The sequence below is a fragment of the Urtica dioica genome, chromosome 9 (genome assembly GCF_054948205.1).
Source record: "Urtica dioica subsp. dioica isolate 48M chromosome 9, U.dioica_male_clone48M_v1_H2, whole genome shotgun sequence".
In the NCBI taxonomy this organism is placed as follows: domain Eukaryota; kingdom Viridiplantae; phylum Streptophyta; class Magnoliopsida; order Rosales; family Urticaceae; genus Urtica; species Urtica dioica.
Window position 1 is genome coordinate 9,248,962 of NC_142764.1, and position 18,738 is coordinate 9,267,699.

General features: G+C 39.7%; 1 protein-coding gene and 1 pseudogene across 1 annotated transcript; both read right to left on the reverse strand.

The window, feature by feature from the left end:
- Positions 1 to 6,407: 6,407 nt before the first annotated feature.
- LOC149384841 (tetrahydroberberine oxidase pseudogene) lies at positions 6,408 to 9,220 on the reverse strand (annotated as a pseudogene).
- A 1,061-nt stretch (positions 9,221 to 10,281) lies between these two features.
- LOC149384842 (uncharacterized) lies at positions 10,282 to 11,225 on the reverse strand. The gene is made up of 4 exons (XM_089626179.1): positions 11,138 to 11,225; positions 10,959 to 11,095; positions 10,518 to 10,866; positions 10,282 to 10,412 (listed from the first exon to the last, which is right to left on the reverse strand). The coding sequence occupies exons 1-4, from the start codon at positions 11,223 to 11,225 to the stop codon at positions 10,282 to 10,284; spliced, it is 705 nt and encodes a 234-aa protein (XP_089482305.1).
- Positions 11,226 to 18,738: the final 7,513 nt, after the last annotated feature.

The window sequence follows — 18,738 nt, forward strand, 5'->3', positions numbered from 1 at the left end:
TTCCTTCCTTGGCTCTGAGGAATTAGACGTGTCAAGGGTTAGAAACCAATAGAATTTTATTTCCAAGGTTCTTCTGGTAGACGATCTTGAGGCTAAAGACAACTTCATTTGGTCGCGAAGGGATCGAGGCGAATGGGGACAAGTCCGAAAAGCCAAGATCTCCCGAGATCCATAAGAAAGTAGTTCTACATGGAGGTGGAATTTCGAGTCGTGTCCTTCCTTGAGTTGGATGGCGTGGCTCCTCCTTGCTCTTTTTCCTAGGTCAAAGTAGTGAAATAGGAGAATAATAGGCCAATAATGGTATGTTCCTCTATATAAATTGAGGATCTTGTGAATAAAGTTTCAAGATTTTAAGAGTGTTGATAAATAGACATTTCGGATGCCATGGTATCTGAAATGGGCGAAAATGCGGGTGAAAATGTGTATAGAGAGTGATTTTCCTCTAAGTCTAGAGAGAAAGAAAGGAAAATGTAACTCTTTTAGTGATGATTGTGTTGCTCTTGAGTACAATGTAGTAAAAAATGAGTTTTTCTGGTTGTGGAGGCAAGAGATGGAGGTATGTGAGAAAGTGCAGTGATAAGCAGAGAAAGGATGGATGGTGCTTTGTGGTGGGAAAGGATGGAAATGCTCTTGATGTGATAGGAAAGAAAAGAATAATGGTGTTTGTTGATGTGGTGGAAGGGAACAGAGAATGAGTTGAGTGTTGATGTGATGGGAGAGAAGAGAGAATGAGTTGAGTGAGAATATGTGTAGAGTTTTGGTATAGAGTAGTTTGCCGGCATCATCGGGGTGGCAAGAGGTTGGCCTGGCGCGGAAGAGCAGTTTTCGGGGTCAACGGGCCGGCAAGGTGTTTGCCCGTCCTGGAAGTGTTCTCCGATTTGAAGTTTGCTCTATTTGTAGAAAATGTATTTGTGATTCCAATTATGTGGTATTGTATAGTTTTACAGAACGGTCTTGAAGTCAAGTAAATTATTTTTCATTTCAGTTGTATTGATTTCAAAATATGTGTGGTTTTGGTGATTCATGAAGAAGCTTGATTAGATAATTGGCCACTCAATTTGAGTGTTTTCGAATGTTAAGCATAGGTAGAGAGAGAGGGAAAATCTGTTTGAATGAATTTAAATTGTATATTCATTCATAATCTGAAACTACAAAGGCTAAAACCTTTTATAGGTTAGCCGTACACATAAACGACATTAGTAATGAAACGACGATTAAGAGTAGCTAATCTAATACAAACGACATACAAAATAAACGACACAGAGAGCCTTAGCAGATCTTAGTCGTAACACCCCCTCAAGTTAAGCTAGGCAAGTAATGTGAGTTGCACATTTACATTGCTGAGATTAACTTGTCACGCAAGCAACGAAACCTCGGTATGGATAACGCCTTTGTGAAGACATCGGCGATCTGATCTTCAGTGGGAACATACCGAATTTCAAGCTCGTTAGACATCACCTTGTCCTTGACAAAATGCACATCAACCTCAATATGCTTTGTACGCGCATGAAACACATGATTAAAGGCCAGATATGTGACTCCCACATTATCACACCAAAGGATTGGCTGACTTGATGATTTCAAACCCAACTCACTTAACAAACTTTGAATCCATACAATTTATGTGGTTGCTTCAGCAGCTACTCTGTATTCAGCTTCACTGGATCTAGAGACCACTTTCTGCTTTCTTGAACACCAGTTGATCAAGCTACTTCTCATGTACACACAATACCTAGTGGTGCTTCTTCTATCATCAGTTGAGCCAGCCCAGTATGCATCAGAGAAACACACTAAGCTTAGCGCATTTGTAGGACTTGGCTGAGAGAACTGAAGTCCCTGGTTAAGGGTTCCTTTGAGGTAGCGTAGAAGTCTCTTGCAAGCAGACCAGTGCTCTGTAGTAGGTGCTTTTAAGAACTGACTTAACCTATTTACCGGATAGGCAATGTCAGGCCTTGTGAGCGTTAAGTACTGCAACGCTCCCATTGTACTCCAATAGAGCTGAGGTTGTTCTAAGACATCACCCCCCTCAACCGAAAGCTTCTTACTTTGACACATTGGAGTAGTGGAAGGCGTAGAACCAAGCATAGCAGTCTTGGAACGCATATCAGTAGTGTACTTGCACTGTGTCAAGTGATAACTTGAGCCATGTTTCACAACCTCGAATCCAAGAAAGAAATTAACTGCACCAAGATCCTTTAAGGCAAATTGAGAGTTGAGAGAGGTCACAACATCATTTAGGACAGCCACATCAGCACCTGTGATCAGAATATCGTCCACATAAACCAGCAACAGGATGAGATCATTACCAGTCCCTCTATAAAAGAGAGAATTATCTGAGGTAGAACCACGAAAACCAAGGCCATGTAAGGCATGTTTGAGCTGATCAAACCAAGCACGTGGTGCCTGTTTAAGACCATAAGGAGCCTTTTTCAAGTGACAAACATGACCTGGGCATGTGGGACCTTCAAATCCTTTTGGCTGAGTCATGAACACAGTTTCTGAAAGCATGCCATTCAGAAACGCATTATTGACATCAACCTGCTGAACTGGGCAACCAAAAGTTATGGCTAGAGAGAAGTGAATACGAATGGTGGAGTATTTGGCAACAAGACTGAACGTATCAAAGTAGTCAATGCTTGCATTCTGTTAAAACCCTCTAGCCACAAGCTGAGCTTTTAGTTTATCCAATGAACCATCTGATTTAAGCTTGGTACAAAAAACTCATTTGTTGGTGATTATATTCATATCAGGAGTAGCAGGTACAAGATCCCAAGTGTTATTTCTCATAAGAGCATCAAATTCAATATTCATTGCCCGCTGCCACTCAGGGTTGGAGAGGGCTTCATGGATTGTTTGTGATTCACTTGGAATGACTTCTAAGCAATATTCAACAGTTAGGGCCTTAGGTTTAAAGACACCAAGCTGGGAATGAGTAACCATGGTGTAAGTTCTGAGTAAGAAGTCAGGAAAGGGATCAACATGAGAGGATTATGCAGTAGGATCTGACTGTGGAGGATGGGAAGAAGAGGCAGTTGAGGAAGAAGATGATGGGATGGGAGTAGGTGGAGGAGATGGAACATGGATAGGAGAAGGAAGAGGATTTGTAGGTGTAGATAAACTAGAACCTACATTAGGAAAGTAATGGATAAAGGGTGATACGGAAGGGATTGAGGTGAGCTGTGTTTGAAACAAAGACTTATATGGAAATTCAGATTCATCAAACACAGCATCATGAACAATGTAGACTTGGCCAGAAGAGGCTAGACATTTATATCCTTTATGGTGACCACTAGGGCCAAGATAGACACATTTAGAGGATTTGAACTGTAGCTTGTTGGAGTTGTATGGACGTATGAAATGGAAACATGCACATCCAAAAATTCTGAGTTTTGAGAGATCAGATGACCTGGCATACATGACATAAGATGGAGATTGGTTTTGAAGGACTAGGGTTCGAAGAACATTGATGAAAGGCACTGAGGTAAAGAATGCATCCCACCAGTACTTTGATGGAAGATCAGACTGCGCTAAGAGAGTAAGACCAATTTGTGTGATGTGTTGATGTTTTCGTTCTGAAATACCATTTTGCTGATGGATGTGAGGACAAGAATGAAGGTGTTGGATACCAGATTTTTCAAGAAAGGGCATGATTGATCTATACTCTCCACACCAGTCAGTGTGAAGGGTTTTAATTTTATGTGAAAAGTGTCTATAAACAAAGGCATTGAATTTTAAAGGTTTGACATGTCTCAGACTTTTGTTTTAAGGGAAAAATCCATGTGAATCTGCTGAAATCATCTACAAAGATTACGTAATAACGATAACTATCTCTTGATTGTGTGGGAGCTAGTCCCCACAAATCAGAGTGAACAATCTGAAAAGGATGAGATGATTTTGACAAAGAACTCGGGAAAGGTTTTTGATGCCTTTTTCCAAGTATACAAGGTGGACAAAGAGTAGATTTTTTTTTTATTTCATGTATGGAATGAGGAATTACATTGCTGAGCACTAAAGATGAGGGATGCCCCAACCTCTTGTGCCAGAGAGAAATATTGGAATTTGTCTTAGTACATGAATTATTACATTGGTTGAGATTCTGATTACATTCAAGACTACTATTACAGGCAAGAGATTGAATTGAAATTGAGAAGACTCTACAAGTGGAGGCTTGAGAAGACTTGACTGTGGAGGACCTGACTTGAGAGGACTTGACTGAAGAGGAGACACAGTTGGAGCAGCTTGAGACTCTACAGAATTTTCTTGACTGGACTTGACAAAGGAAGAGAGGTAAAGTTGATAAAGGACATTCCTAATCTCACCACGGGCAAGAGTCTTTCTTGAGCACTTATCCTTAATCAGACAACAATCAGAATGAAACTCAATAAACACCTTGTTGTCATTTGTGAATTGAGAAATACTTAGTAGATTTTTGGTTATTTGTGGTACTCTCGGGATTTTGGAAAGCTTTAGATGGTTAGTGGCAGCACGTATATGAATTATTGAATTGCCTATATGAGAAATAGAAAGAAGAGATCCATTACCTACTGCAAGCTTGCCCTTGCCTTTGTAGTCAGTCTGAAGTGTCAAGTTTTCAGGCTCAGCAGTCACATGATTTTTGGTTCCACTGTCGAGTAGCCAAGCAGCATTTGCTGAGTGACCTGTCTGGTGAGCATGGCTTGAGGCATAGTTGACTTGTGGTTGAGGCAGCACATAGTGAGATGAGGCTTGAGCTGAGGACTGATGTTTAGGACTCTGAGGAATGTTCACATATACTGACTGATTGTGCATATTCTAACTGAAATTCTGATTGTCATACTGAGAGCAATATTCCTATTCAAATTGTTGCTGATCAGATTGACTATACCACTCCTGGTCATCATACTGTGCTTGATTAGCTTGAGGCTGAGCCTGAGGCAAGGCCGGATCAACACCTGCAAAGTGTACATCAAAGCGATGGAAACACTTGCTAGCGATGCGACTTGATCTACCACACAATTGACATAAGACTCTTCCACGGCCATGACCACGACCTCGACCTCCTCGAAAATCTCCTCTATTTCCTCTGAAACCACCTCAATTTCCTCTAGATCCACCACGTCCAGGATTAGCTTAGCTTACTGAAAAATTCGCTGTAAAGCCATAACTCTCAGCAACTTGAACCGAATTTGACGATTCCGTGCGCAGTTCTTGAGATTGCAGCATGAATTGCACTTCCTGTAGATTCAGATCTCCCTTCCTAGACATGAGATTAATGACTACAGACTCATATTCAGATCCTAATCCTCCAAGTATGTACAGAATAAGCTCATCATCAGTGATTGTTTGATCGGAGGTGTTGAAATTATCAGCCAAATTCTTCATTTTAAAAAAATACTCTTTGATTGAGAGTGAGCCTTTCTTAGTAGTTTGAAGGAGGAACCTGAGTTGAAGAGCTCTGGCTTTGCTCGAAGTTGCATTATGGCGTTCGAGTGTGAACCATACCTCTGACGAGCTCCAAACACCGATTCACATGACCAAGTGTTGCTTCTGAAATTGATGAGAACGACCAGCTCATTAAGAACCGATCATAGCGAAGCCAATTCTGAAACTCTAGATTAGGTCCTTGAATTGGAGGTTGAGTTGGATCGCCTCTCAGATCAACAAGAGGAGCTGGAATCGGAGCAGTTCCGTCGAGGATGCTTTCAAATCCATGAGCTCGAACTGTCGGAAGTACTTGAGATCGCCATAGCACATAATTGTTGCGATCTAACCTGATTGAAAAAGGATTGAGGTGATGAGTGATATTTGGTGCCTGATGAAACATCGAAGGTTCACTGCGAACTGGTGCTGCGCCTCGAACTAGTGTTGAAGACTGTGAATCCACCATTGAAGCGATTTTAGGTTATGCGAAGCAATTTTGACCTTCTATGTCTCTGATACCATGTTAAGCAATTTGAATTTTGACCTACAAAGGCGAAAACCTTTTATAGGTTAGCCGTACACATAAACGACATACAGTAATGAAACGATGACTAAGAGTAGCTAATATAATACAAACGACATACAACATAAACGATAAAGAGAGCCTTAGCAGATCTTAGTCGTAACATCGAATCATTCCTTTTGTGAACTTTTCATTGGCCGTTGAAGATATATTATTATATTTTGTATTCATGTATTATACTTAATATAATAATATATTTGCATTTGACTTTTTATTTTACCTGATGCTTGCTATTCATAAAAAGGCCCAAAATGACAATAGTCAACAAATTCCTTTTTTTTTTTTAACCTAAACGTAGACGGGCACCACAAGAAATTTTACTAAGAACCCTCTCCCTTGTGACGACGGAGGAAAACTGTAATTATATTATCAATAATTGAAAAATAAGAAGGACAACGCAAAAACAAGGAATGCATGAGACATAGATATTACACATAACTTTTATGATATCTATGTCACTTGCACTCATTTACAATTGTACGAGACGCCCATTACAAGGAAGATCTAAAAAAATAGATAAGAGAAGGATTGAGTAACGAATGACCAAACTTACTTAATACCTTGCAAACAATAAACGGACAATAAGAAGTTTTACCCTCATAAACCAGACTGCATAAAACCTGAGTCAATCTTGGTGCCAATCCAAACTTCAGACGGTAAAGCCTTTGCTAGGTCGGCTTCAACACACGCACGAGCATGTCGAGGCTGCTTGTATTGAATAGTATTCTGATCAGCCTGCAAATAGGAGCCAAAGCTAGAAACAATTTGTTTCAGCATGCTAGCATTGTAATATCTCAAAGGAAGTTGAGGAAATTTAACCCACATAGTTGCCAAAATAGATTCCTTTTTAGGACCAAAGTCTGGTGACCAACGAAACAACCGAAACAGAGAAGTACCAATTCTATGAGAGTCACAAACAAAGCATTTTTCACAATAATAAGAACATGTCGACGGTCAAGCAATCCAACAGTAGGGATTGAAGTCAAACGTTATGAAGGATGTGATCCCGGATTATATTGATTGGCGGACGACCGGCCATAGATTTTGCAATCAGAGTTTTAGTCAACTGTTGATCAGTAGGTCACAATTCAGTGGGAGTGAACAGAATCGCAGGGACAGCATTCTTATTGCCATAGGATCAATTTGCGAATGGGATGCCGGGGAAGAGTGGCTCATCGACCTGCTTAGAGATTGTAGCAAAAGAGGGCTTAGTAGCATGGATAGGAATTGTGCCAGGGGCATGTTCCCACGAAGCCAGGGCATTTGGGGGAAATCAGATGGGGCAAACATCACAACCAGAGATACATTAATAAAACAAAAGGTGAGTGAGATGAGATGATGAAGGTGGCGGAGAAAATGAATACAGTGATACTCGGAGAAGAAGCAGTAAAAACCGACGAGATCAACGGAGCCAGGGCGGAGAAACCGCAGAATTCCAATCGCCCGTGTAAAAACGAAGCAAATAAAAAGTTTTAAAATTACTAAAAAAAACTTGAAGCAAATTAGAAGTCTCTCCACGATAAAGCTGTATTGATGTGGTATAAAATAGCAAGTGTTTTTACTAAGCGGCTTTCGACATGTGGTGCAGAGACTTGGTTGGTCATCTTTCAAGAGGATGAGACTGGTGGTATGCTTTGTTCATCCCTGAAAAAGTTAGTGGGATCGACCATAGTCTTGACACGAACAAGTCTATCGAAGTTGCCTTTGAAGTACTTTCGACCCCAAACACTAGCTCGTGAGAAACTGGTAGCACCACCATTGTTGCTTCCGATATCAAGATCCTTATAGTTGAGATAGGCTTCCCTCGGATTATTTGACACAAAGGGAGTCATGTAATCGTGGAGCCTTCTCATCCAACTTATATGTGCTTCTGAGTCTTCCATATTTCCTCTCTCTTCCCAGTATATCAAGTACTGGATCAGGTAAATGTTTCCGGACCTGTGAGGAAACGGAGTTTCGCATTCCGAAATCTCATTCATTTTCCCGCCATAAGGACTCATGATCAACATACCCCTACCCAGCTCTTCCTCGTAGAGCCTCTCGAATATTCCTTCCAGCCCTTTGTCTGGGATCGGTTCCTTCACGAAGTCGGACTTGGCCTTGAAAGACAATCTGTTCTGATCCGCTCTCTGGAGCAAAACATCTAGCGACTGTCCTCTGGGGTATCCGTTGAAATACAGCGTCGATTCGATCCAGCTCATCTCGGTGCAGTCCTCTCGAGCTAGCCCAAGCTCAGGGAAGCTCTTTTTCATCAACGGAAGGAGGTTCTCCATAGTGCCGAGGAACAGCGAGTTGAACGAAACCTGCCCAGTCTTCTTCCCGTCAGGAGTGGAAATCGCTTGCACGATGAGCCTCACGAAGAGATTGTTGTCGAACTTGTCCGCTCTTTGTTGCCAGCGATTAACGAGCATAGTTGCGTCTTGCTCCAAGGTTCGATGGACAGTGAACACGGTCACGGTTGATGGTACTGGAACGAGCTCAATTTCCCACGCCACCACGACCCCGAAGCTCGCTGCTCCACCACCGCGGATCGCCCAGAATAGATCTTCCCCCATCGATCGACGGTCGAGAATCTCCCCCTCAGCGTTGACTATCTTCGCATCTATGACGTGATCGGCAGCGAGGCCGTGTTTCCGCAGCAACGTTCCATAGCCGCCTCCGCCAAAGTGTCCTCCGGCGCCCATGGTTGGGCAAATTCCGGCTGGAAAGCCTAAGATTTTGCTCTTCTCGGCGATCCGGTAGAAGATTTCACCAATTGTAGCGCCGGCTTCGACCCATGCCGTCCTTTTCCCTGCGTCCACGTCAATGGACCGAATGTTTATGAGGTCGATAAGCACAAAAGGAACATCTGAGGTATAGGAAAGGCCTTCGTAGTCATGTCCGCCGCTTCGGATTCTGATCTGAACGCCGTGTTTTCGCGAGCATTTGACGGTTGTTTGGACTTGAGCGATGAGGGTTGGTGTGACTATGGCGAGGGGTTTTCGATTCAGCGGGGAAGAGAATCTAGGATTTTGTGCGGAGAAGCTTAAGACTGCTGGATAAGAGGGACTTTCTGGTCTGTAAATGGTGATCGGAGGGGTTGTGTTGGAGAGGCATTGGAGAAAACTATCTCCGGTTAATGGGAGAGGGGAAAGATTCATCTTTTTTTTCAAGCGCGACTACTCTCAGAGGCTCAGGCAAATTTATCTTAGGTCACTGTGAGTTGTACTTAAACTCGCCTGTAAAGCATTGATTGCATCGTGCATGATGTAAATAAAAAATTGCATATTCGAACAAAAATGTGTTTATGAAAATCAAAATAATTGTGTTTCAAACTAAAAACAAAAATCAAAATAATTGTGCTGTTAAGTCAAAATAATAATAATAATCGCCGAGATGGTTACGGCGTAGCTTTCACATTTCGGACAAATTAAAATAATTGCTACTTTTAGCAAAAAAATAATAATAATAAATAAAATAAAATAACAAAAAATTAAATAACTAATTTAAACGTTTGAGAGTGTTATATAATCATTATTTGGTAAATATTTGGTAAATAATTACAAACATGACGTTGCATTTTTTATTTGCTCTTTCATTGAAATAAAATGTGAGATATTTTCGTCAATTTAATCATGTAAATACGTGGATGTGGCTATTAACCAAAAATTATTGTTAATAATATGAATAGGTTGTCTGTGGGGTTCTTATTATTACGAATCTCGTTACATTACATCCTGGAACTAGCTGTTTCCGTTTAGGCAGTGGGGGTTGTTCCATCCTGGACTGGACCTTGCTGTTTCCATATGGGCAGTGTCAAGTTGGGCTTGAAAAGTTGTTACAGCTCATCTCATTAAATTTGCCGCTTTCATGCAGCTTGTAAGACCAACACCAACCGAATGCTATTTCTTTGAATTGGTATCCTGATATCCTCCACCCGTACGTTAAATATAACACCAAAATAGCATAAACACTTTTTTTTCAAATGGTTGCGCTATATGTAGCGTCTGACTGTTCATCACGCCAATTATTTTTTTTATTTGTTATTTAGTCCTTGTAAAATTTATTATTTACTCAATTGTCACCGTTTTATAAAATTATTTCATATTTATCTCAAAAATTATTTTTATGTATTAAATATTTTAAAAGACCACAATATTTTAAAATACAACATTGACATTTGGAGTTTGGGAAAAACTAAAATGACATTAATATTAATACCGAAACGAAATAACATTACAACGACATCGAAATGCAAAACTAAAAAAAAAAGACATTAAAAAAACACAATACAACAAAATAAAATTACAATACATAAACTAATACTCGGGGAGATTAGGGTCGGATCCTCCAAGACCGGTGAAATATTGCGAATATGAATCGGAATTAGGAAGTGGTGTTTGAGATTGTTGTTGTTCGGCTCTCTTTTGTAAAACCTTGGCTTGTTCAGCTTCCCAAAATGCACGAACATGAGGATCTGATACTCTATTTAAATTCATTTTCATTATTTTATTTTCTTCTCTGATTGTTTTTAAATTATTAGCCTTATCTATACTTTCCAAGAACCGTTCCCTCATATCACTTGTCTTCTTCAGCTGCTCAAGAAGTAGTTTATTTCCTTCATCAAGCTTGTTGATGGATGATGCTACTTTATCATCCGTTTTCATTTTTAGTTTGGCTTTTTTCACTCCAATGGGTCGCTCAGAAGGAGATGATTGTCTAACGGACTCAGGAGTTTGTTGTTCGGACTCCGAAAAAGAACACGAACCTCGAGATGTTTGTCTGCCACTTGAGGCTCCGTCTTGAAATTTTTCAAAATTCTTAATGATGTTCCACACATGAATAAACTTCAAACCTTTCTTGAATTTTTCATCATCTGCCAACAACACTTTAGCTTGATCCATCTACAAGTCGATATAACCAATTACAATTACGTAAATTTAAAAAAAAAAGATAAAAATAGCTAAAATACTCACAATATCTTCAGCTGAAGCACCGCTTGGGTGTCTATCTCAATTTGCCGAATGCATGCATGCATTTTCCTTGTAGCTTTCTCAATTAATTTGATTCGGGACTGGATTGATCGCTTTGAACGCATCTCCGAAGTTGGTTTTCTTGTAATGTTGTAGTTATCTTCAACACGACTCCAAAAATTATCAGATGATTGGTATATACCAATGATAGGGTCTTGAGAAATCTCCATGTAAACTCGACAAAGAAGTCGGTCTTCTTCATGAGAGTATCCAGAAGCTCGGCTAGTCATTTTCGTGTAATGTATCTTACTCAGAAATTTGTTGGATGAAAACACAACTTATGGAAGATACTATTTACAGCAAATTTTCTCACTAAAAAACTCATACAGATTCTCACTCTTCTCGATCCGGGTTTGTCGTGATGTGACCACTTAATGCCATCACTCTTACAAGATTCTCACGCTTCCCGAACCGGGTCTGACATGATGTGACCACTCAATGCCATGATGTAGCCATGGTTTTAAATTCCGACGAAATTCAGCGACGGCGTCGTTGCCGGAGCATAAACGGCCAGTGAAGTACAAAATTTTTCGTTTTATCGTTGTTTTTCACCGAAAGTTGTCGTTTTTCGTCGAAAATCGTTGTTTTTAATCAAATGTAGTTGTTTTTTTTATTGGTGTCGTTTTTTGCTTAAAAATTTGAGGTGAGACTGGGATTCGAACCCAAGTCACCTGCCTGGTACGATCAATATATACAATTTTGCTCCGTTTTTATTATGTTACACTATGTATAAGTTTAATATATGATTTGTAAATAAAAAATTGTACTATCATAAACTTAATATAAAAAATGATAAAAATAATTCATTTATAAAACGTAATAAATTATATTATAATAAATATATCACATAAACACTTAAAAATCTCTTCTAGACTTAAGAAATTGTATATATATAAATAATACATAGATATATTCGCATACATATATATATATACATATATATATATGTATTTTTTGTATTGGGTATAAATCGTTATGTGAAATTGAAATTAACAAGTTATGGGTATTGAAATATTAGATATTAGATTGGTGTGAAAACAATTATGTATTGAAGATAATAAAGTATAGTTGTCATAAATCTTAAGTTTAAGAATTAAAAAATATATTATCATGTGTATATATATTAACCTATTCAACAACAATATTTCCGTTCGGTTTTTCATTGGCATGTCGATTTTCCATCGAAAACGGCATTTCATTTACCATTTTCCACATTTTTTCCGTTCGATTTTCCATCGACATATCGAATTTTCGTAAATCAGGAGACTCGAAACGGCATCGAAAACGGCATTTTGAACCTTGGATGTAGCTATATAGGTCAACTAATCTGAAGTCCATGCACAAACAATATTTGTTGGTGTCAAGCCACGTGAGCATGGCAAAAGAATAAGAGCTTTAGCCAATTTAATTAAAAGAAAACGTTCAAAAACATATTAAATGAAAAGAAAGAAAAAAAAAAAGGAAAGCACGTGAGAAGCAAAACTTTGTGGTGTGATTAAAGATGAATTTTTGGTTAATTAAATAATTTTAATAGAAAATAATTTATTAAAATTAACCGTATAGTTAAATTTAATTGAATTTTTGGTTAATTTTAATCAAGTAAAATATAATTAACCTAAGTTAATTGAAATAAATAATAATTTTTTAATATAAAAAATAAACGTTGCTTTGTTTTTTATTGGATTGCAAGTACACTGTCATTACCATCACAGTGTCACACGCGCAGTTTTTTCAATTTGACTTTTTTTAAGAAACACCTGTAGCTTTTTATGTTTGTAGCCATTTGTTTATTTTTATTTTTATTTTCAATGGCAATGTAGCCGTTTGTACAACGGCAATTTTTGGTGTTTGCAATACACATTTTGTAATACAAAATAAGACTACATTCATTCACCTATAAAACATTCACTCAAATATAACCATTACAATTTATATTCCTCTCTATTTTACATATGTATTTCTACCCAATACACACATAGTATCAAAGATGTCTTACCATTCCGATTCCGAAACTCAAGCATCCAATGTGACCGATGAAAGGCATATAGTAAAGTTTATGGTGTCGAGCCATGCATCATTGCACAAGACCTGCCCGTCCGATAGAACTCGACGTTTGTGATGTTAGAAAGAGTCAATCCATACAATGATTTTTTCACATCATTTTACCATGCCGAGATCGAACGTCAAGTAATCACAAACGAAGATCGGGTTGTGGATTAGGTCATTTGTGATTTTTTAAAGGGAATATTTTATGCCATGAACTACCTATCCGCTTATGAACAATTTGCTGCTCAATTTCTTAATTTTCTTCATGAATTCTTGCTTGAAAACCAAACTATACATTATTTCAAGATCTTCCCTTCTATCAACTTAAGTAGGTAGGTAAAACAATTAAGTGCATATAGAGGACACATAACGGACCTTTTTCTCATTTTGAATCCCAACCATAGATTTTGAACTTGTGAGATGAACACTAAAAAACTACAAGATTCAGATTATACAATCGATGCCTGAGTATACCAACCAATAAAGTTTATCCACGGTACTTCATACCGGCCAACTGTACACAAAACCCAAATCAGTATGCTTACTTCAGCTTCGTCTTTGTAATGACCTCAACAACCCAATCACCACAACAGTTTAAATTAGTCTCTTTCGGAAGTAGATTAACCTGCTGCGGAAAGTAAAATGTATATAAATGCATATTGTGAGTAGAAAGAAAATTGTTGTTGTCAATGGTGCCCACAAGAATAGTAGTAGTGTCTATTTATGTACATTTGATGTCATATAGTTTTACGAAGACTCTTGTTTGTAACTGCTGAATAATTAATAAAAGTTAAAACGTCCAGTCATTCTTCCTTTTCTGTTTGAAGCTTTATGATAATCTATAGTCTTTAGTCCTTAAACAAACCTAACAACACATAAAGAGACAAATGTAGATTTGCATGAACAAACTCTTCATGGTTTGCTTAAAACAATATATTCGCAATCTAAGGATCAAAGGACTATTGATCTCAGTACGATTGTTAGGAGAATCTATGATGTCTAGTTATGAGACATTGAGAGTTGGAGACTCTATAATTCTTCTTCCGAAGGTACTGAATTGACCAATGCACTTCTAGAGACAAGATAAGAACAAACCATTTAACCTCTTATGTTTCGAAGTCACTACGTATGAATTGCATCATGCTTACCTCAATCCTGAAATGAGACATGTCATTTCTTAGCTTACGTATTCTCATTTGAGAAAGTCAGAGTTCAGACTCACTATGTGATTCTTAACAGGACCTATTGGTGAAGTACTAGGTTATGAAGATGTCATGAGTAACTTTGCGAACATCTCATAGATATGGAATTCATGTATAAGATTGCTTAAATGCAATGTATATCACCTCATGCTTTGTTCCTTGGAATGTGAATAAATGAACTGGCCAGTGTCCAAACTGAGTCATGAATCTTTTGGATGAATCGATGTGACTTGTTAGCTCCTCGTCAATACATTTTTTCTAACTTATTCACAAGCGACAAAGGAGTTGGGGAAATAACAGCTAGAAGGGTAAAATGGTTATATTGTAAATCCCGACTAGCTGATGATATTCATGAAGGGTAAACATAAATAATATTCAGCGGATCCACTCATCACAATTTATGTGAATTCTTCAGTAGAAAATAAATTCATTTGAACCGAGAGATTCTCAGTGTCAACTCTCTAGTGGAGTCAGTTGACATTAAGCTAAACTTGAAAAAGGTTTGTGAACTTTTGAGTCCAAGTATGTTAGCTCAAGCTTTGTTCATTTAGATCCATGAGGTCACTGTCACAAATCATATCGAGTAGGATTAGTTAACCTAGAAGCTAAGTTAAAACAAAAACGAGACAAGTTTTACGAAAATTGTCTAAAGGGTAATTTTGTCTTTTTGGACATGGGACGAACTGAATGTCAATAAATTTTTTGACATTGTCATATGATGACAAATATCACTCGGCCAAGTTAAGTTATTTGGGCCTTGAGGATTAATTTAATTTCTTGGAATTTTACTTGAAAATTCTTAATGGGCTTTTCTTATGTTGTCATGAACAAATGAAGAAAAATCTAGAAGTTCCTTCTAGAAGCCTTGCACGTCCAACCCAAGGAAAAGATAGGCTGAATTTCGTGCATGTCGTAGTGTGAAAGAGATTTTATTTTGTGCATTAATGTATGAAGATACTTACCAAAAGAAGAATAGGAAACAAATTTGCTTCATGAAGCAACATAATGGGCGCCCACATGAGAGAGAACAAAAGAGAAAACAAATCCAAGGCTTCTAGAAGGAAGCTTGGACGTCCATGAGGTGTAGAAATGAGGAAACTATATTTTCTCATGAATATGTGATATTCTATAGAAAATAGGAAACTACCTTTTGAAGGTAATCATCCTCCTAATAAAATCAACATATCTCTGGAACTTAAGACTTGGTCATATCAGTTTAGACAGGATTAAGAGACTTGTGAGAGACGGTCCACTTCAAACCCCTGCAATAGGTTCACTACCTACTTGTGAATTGTTGATGTCGATTTTCAGATCGATCAACAATCACATAAAAATAGAAAATGAAATAACGAAGTGTTTCGAAAGGGGTTCATAAAGGCGTCGTATAAGAAACAATTTAATAATATAGAGCTATAATAATGTACGAATATTGAATACTTTTATTATTTGGGAGAAGATTACAAACGGACGAGGTGACGAACTCAAGAGGTCGAGCTCAAGACCGAAGTAAAAGAGTACAAAATATAATATTAACTGGAAACTGAGACCGAGAGCTTGCATGTGTCGAAAATCGTCTCTTCCCCTTCTATTTATAGGCGAGATGGAACCTTCTGGCCGAAGACACGTATTCCTTGATCCACATTCCTCGCCGAGGTCGTAGTCACCCGAGATCCGGTCTTTGCGGCGTGGTCTACTCTTTGACTGACTGATCCTTCTGATCGAGAAGACGTGGTCGAGCTGGGATCCTTCGTCGAGACGGGAAGTGTCATTGGGCTTGGGCCGATCTGGTTCAAGGGCGAATCAGGCCCGTAATTGACTTCGTGGGCCGATCTTCGAACTGATTATGGGCTTTAGTCAGGTCGAAGACCATCTGAAATAATATTTATATTTTTTGTATTTTTATACCCCCACAATTAGCCCCCAAATATTTTGAAAATATTTCGAATATTTTGGAAATATTTAACGCGGGGAATTCGAATTGTTTCGAATAAAAAGGGGAAGATCGAAGATTTGGAACCACGTGGCATTATATGAGAGCGCGTCCTTTTCACACGTGTCGTGACGTAACTGTATTTCGTAGGTCGAAGTCGAAGAGTCGGAGAATTTGTTACCGTTGCAGATATCGAGGGAAATATCTTAGATTTGATTTGATTTGATTTCCGAAATCATTATATTTTTCGGGATTTCTGGTAATAATGAAACTTATAAATAAGCGCGCCGAAGAGTCACTTCTTCTCACTTATATTCTCATCATCCGCGGTTAAAAGGTATTTCCTCTTCTCTCTAACTTCTCGTTCTTTCCGATTTCGAACTCTCTCTAAGTTCTTTAGCTTTCTTGCATCTTAGCTATTTTCGACTCTCAGTTCGACTAGCGAACTCAAACGGGTTTATAGGATTAAACACTCCGTCCGTAGAACACCTTAGAATCAGATGTCGAACTCAGGACTTCGTCCATCGGGGTCTCAAGCTCTGGGGAATGAGGATATCTTGCTACCCTCCGCCGTGACTTCGTCCGACCTTAGGAGGATCCGCGAAAAATACCAGATTCCCTTAGAAATTAATATCCTTCTTCCTCCACCCGGAGCTAAAGCCGATACCATAGTGGAGGGTTTCTGCTGTATATATGAGATCTGGCTAGAGAAGTGTGGGCTGAGGTTCCCTATCCACCCCCTCCTGTTCGACTTCGCCCAGACTCTAGGGTTGACCCTTCCCCAAATGTGCTCAAACTTCGTTAGGATGGTAATGGACTTGATAGTCGTGGCTTACGAGGAAAAGATCGAACTTACTCTGATGGATTTAGTCCGTCTTTGTGTGGTTAAGGCGAATTCGAAACACTATCCAAAGTGCTTCTACCTTTCGAAAGCCGCAGGCAAGGGTGTGATTTCGGGTCTACCCTCGAAGGACAAATTTTAGGGGAGGCGATATTTTTACTTCCCCGTGAATGAGCATTCACTCGGGGACCGAGCTCATTCTTTCTCGTCAAAATGGGCGAGCTCGCCGAGTATGCATAAAAATTCAGCTCGCTCACATACATATTTCGTAGTGAAATATACATTATATTTATTATTTTTATTTTTTTTATTGTTTTTTTTTAGAGAAAATCAAAGCGCCATCACAAGGGGTTGAGTTCGCCGAGAAGTTGACGCTGCTGCAATTGGGTGAATTAGAGTGGTCGAGCTTCACTCCGTTTAGATTTATATCGGCCAGAGTTTTGCCATTCCCACCAAATATCTCAGAGCACCAGGAAGAAGGTTAGTTCGACGATTTTGACGCTATCTTCTGTGTTATCAATTTTGATTATTATTTATTATTTTCTATTTTAGAAGTTGGAGACAATATGAACACACCGATTAGTGCGCGCGAGGCAAGGAAACAGAAGAGGGAGGCGCTGCCTCGACTTCGACCCCGACCCCGGCTATCCACGTCGATGATCCCGAGGTCGAAGTGACCGGCGTTCGTCTGGTGTCTGAGATCCCGGTCGTTCTGGTGCCTTCTGACGAGGTACCCGAGACGGCCGAGGTCGTTCCGAAGGACGTTCAGGGAGCCGAAGTTCCCGAGGCCGGGGAAACTCAAGCCCCTGGAGTTGACGAAGACATCCCCGAGGGAGCCGAGGATCGAGTCCCCGAGAGGGACGAGATGGGGGGGAGGGCCCAAGAAGAGGAAGACGCCAGCGAACCGGGTTCCTGAGGGCGGAGCCTCCGGAGCGAAAAAGAAGAAGAAAAAGGGTCCAGGTCCTGATCTTGCTGGCAAGGGCGACGGAGAGACCGCCCCTGAGGTCCTCGCGATAGAGTTGACTCGGGCGGACAAGGGCAAAGCCGCAGCTGAAGGAAGCAATTCTTCCTCGAAGTCGATGTCTGGGGGGCGAGATAAATCCGCCGCGATCCGGAAGAAGAAACACATCGTCAATTTCCATTACGCTCGGGATCACCTGTTGTGCGATGACCTTTACTCCTCGGCGGGGCTTCTTCGTCAAATGACGTGTTCCGGGATGGAGCTCCCAAAGGTCCCTGACCTTGCCGAGGCGGACTGGTACAGGATGATGGCTGCAGCCATAACTGGGTTAAGTTTTTTTTTTTTTTTATATATATAACCGATATGTTATATTTGTGAAAAATGTCTATTTTCTGTTACTGTCGAACTAATGAGAGTTGGGTTGATTTCAGATGTCCACCCAACTGAACCGAGGTGTTTTTCGCTATGAAAAGCGCCTTCATGACGCTAAGGTCGAGCAGGAGAAGCTCGCCGAAGTTTAGAAGGGGACGGAGTCTCTATAGGCCGAGCTCCAGGGGATGAATGAAAAGATTTCCACCCTCCAGGAAGACCTTCTGGCCAAGGATGCTCTCTTGGAGAGGTCGAATGGTAAGATTGAACGCCTTCGTGGCAAAGTTCAGTTCTTATCCGTCGACATCGATGATAAGAAGGAGAAGATCAAGGGATGGGCATCTCGTTCTAGCGGCTTCGAGAAGGAGAGGAACAAGCTGGCGGCCGATCTAGA

Bases quoted from the DNA above. Each gene is read 5' to 3' on its own strand.
- LOC149384842 (XM_089626179.1), bottom strand. From the start codon at position 11,225: ATGACTAGCCGAGCTTCTGGATACTCTCATGAAGAAGACCGACTTCTT. The intron at 11,096-11,137 runs GTATATACCAAT...GTCGTGTTGAAG, and splicing joins TTCTCAAGACCCTATCATTG to ATAACTACAACATTACAAGA. The intron at 10,867-10,958 runs GTGCTTCAGCTG...ATCGACTTGTAG, and splicing joins TTGAGATAGACACCCAAGCG to ATGGATCAAGCTAAAGTGTT.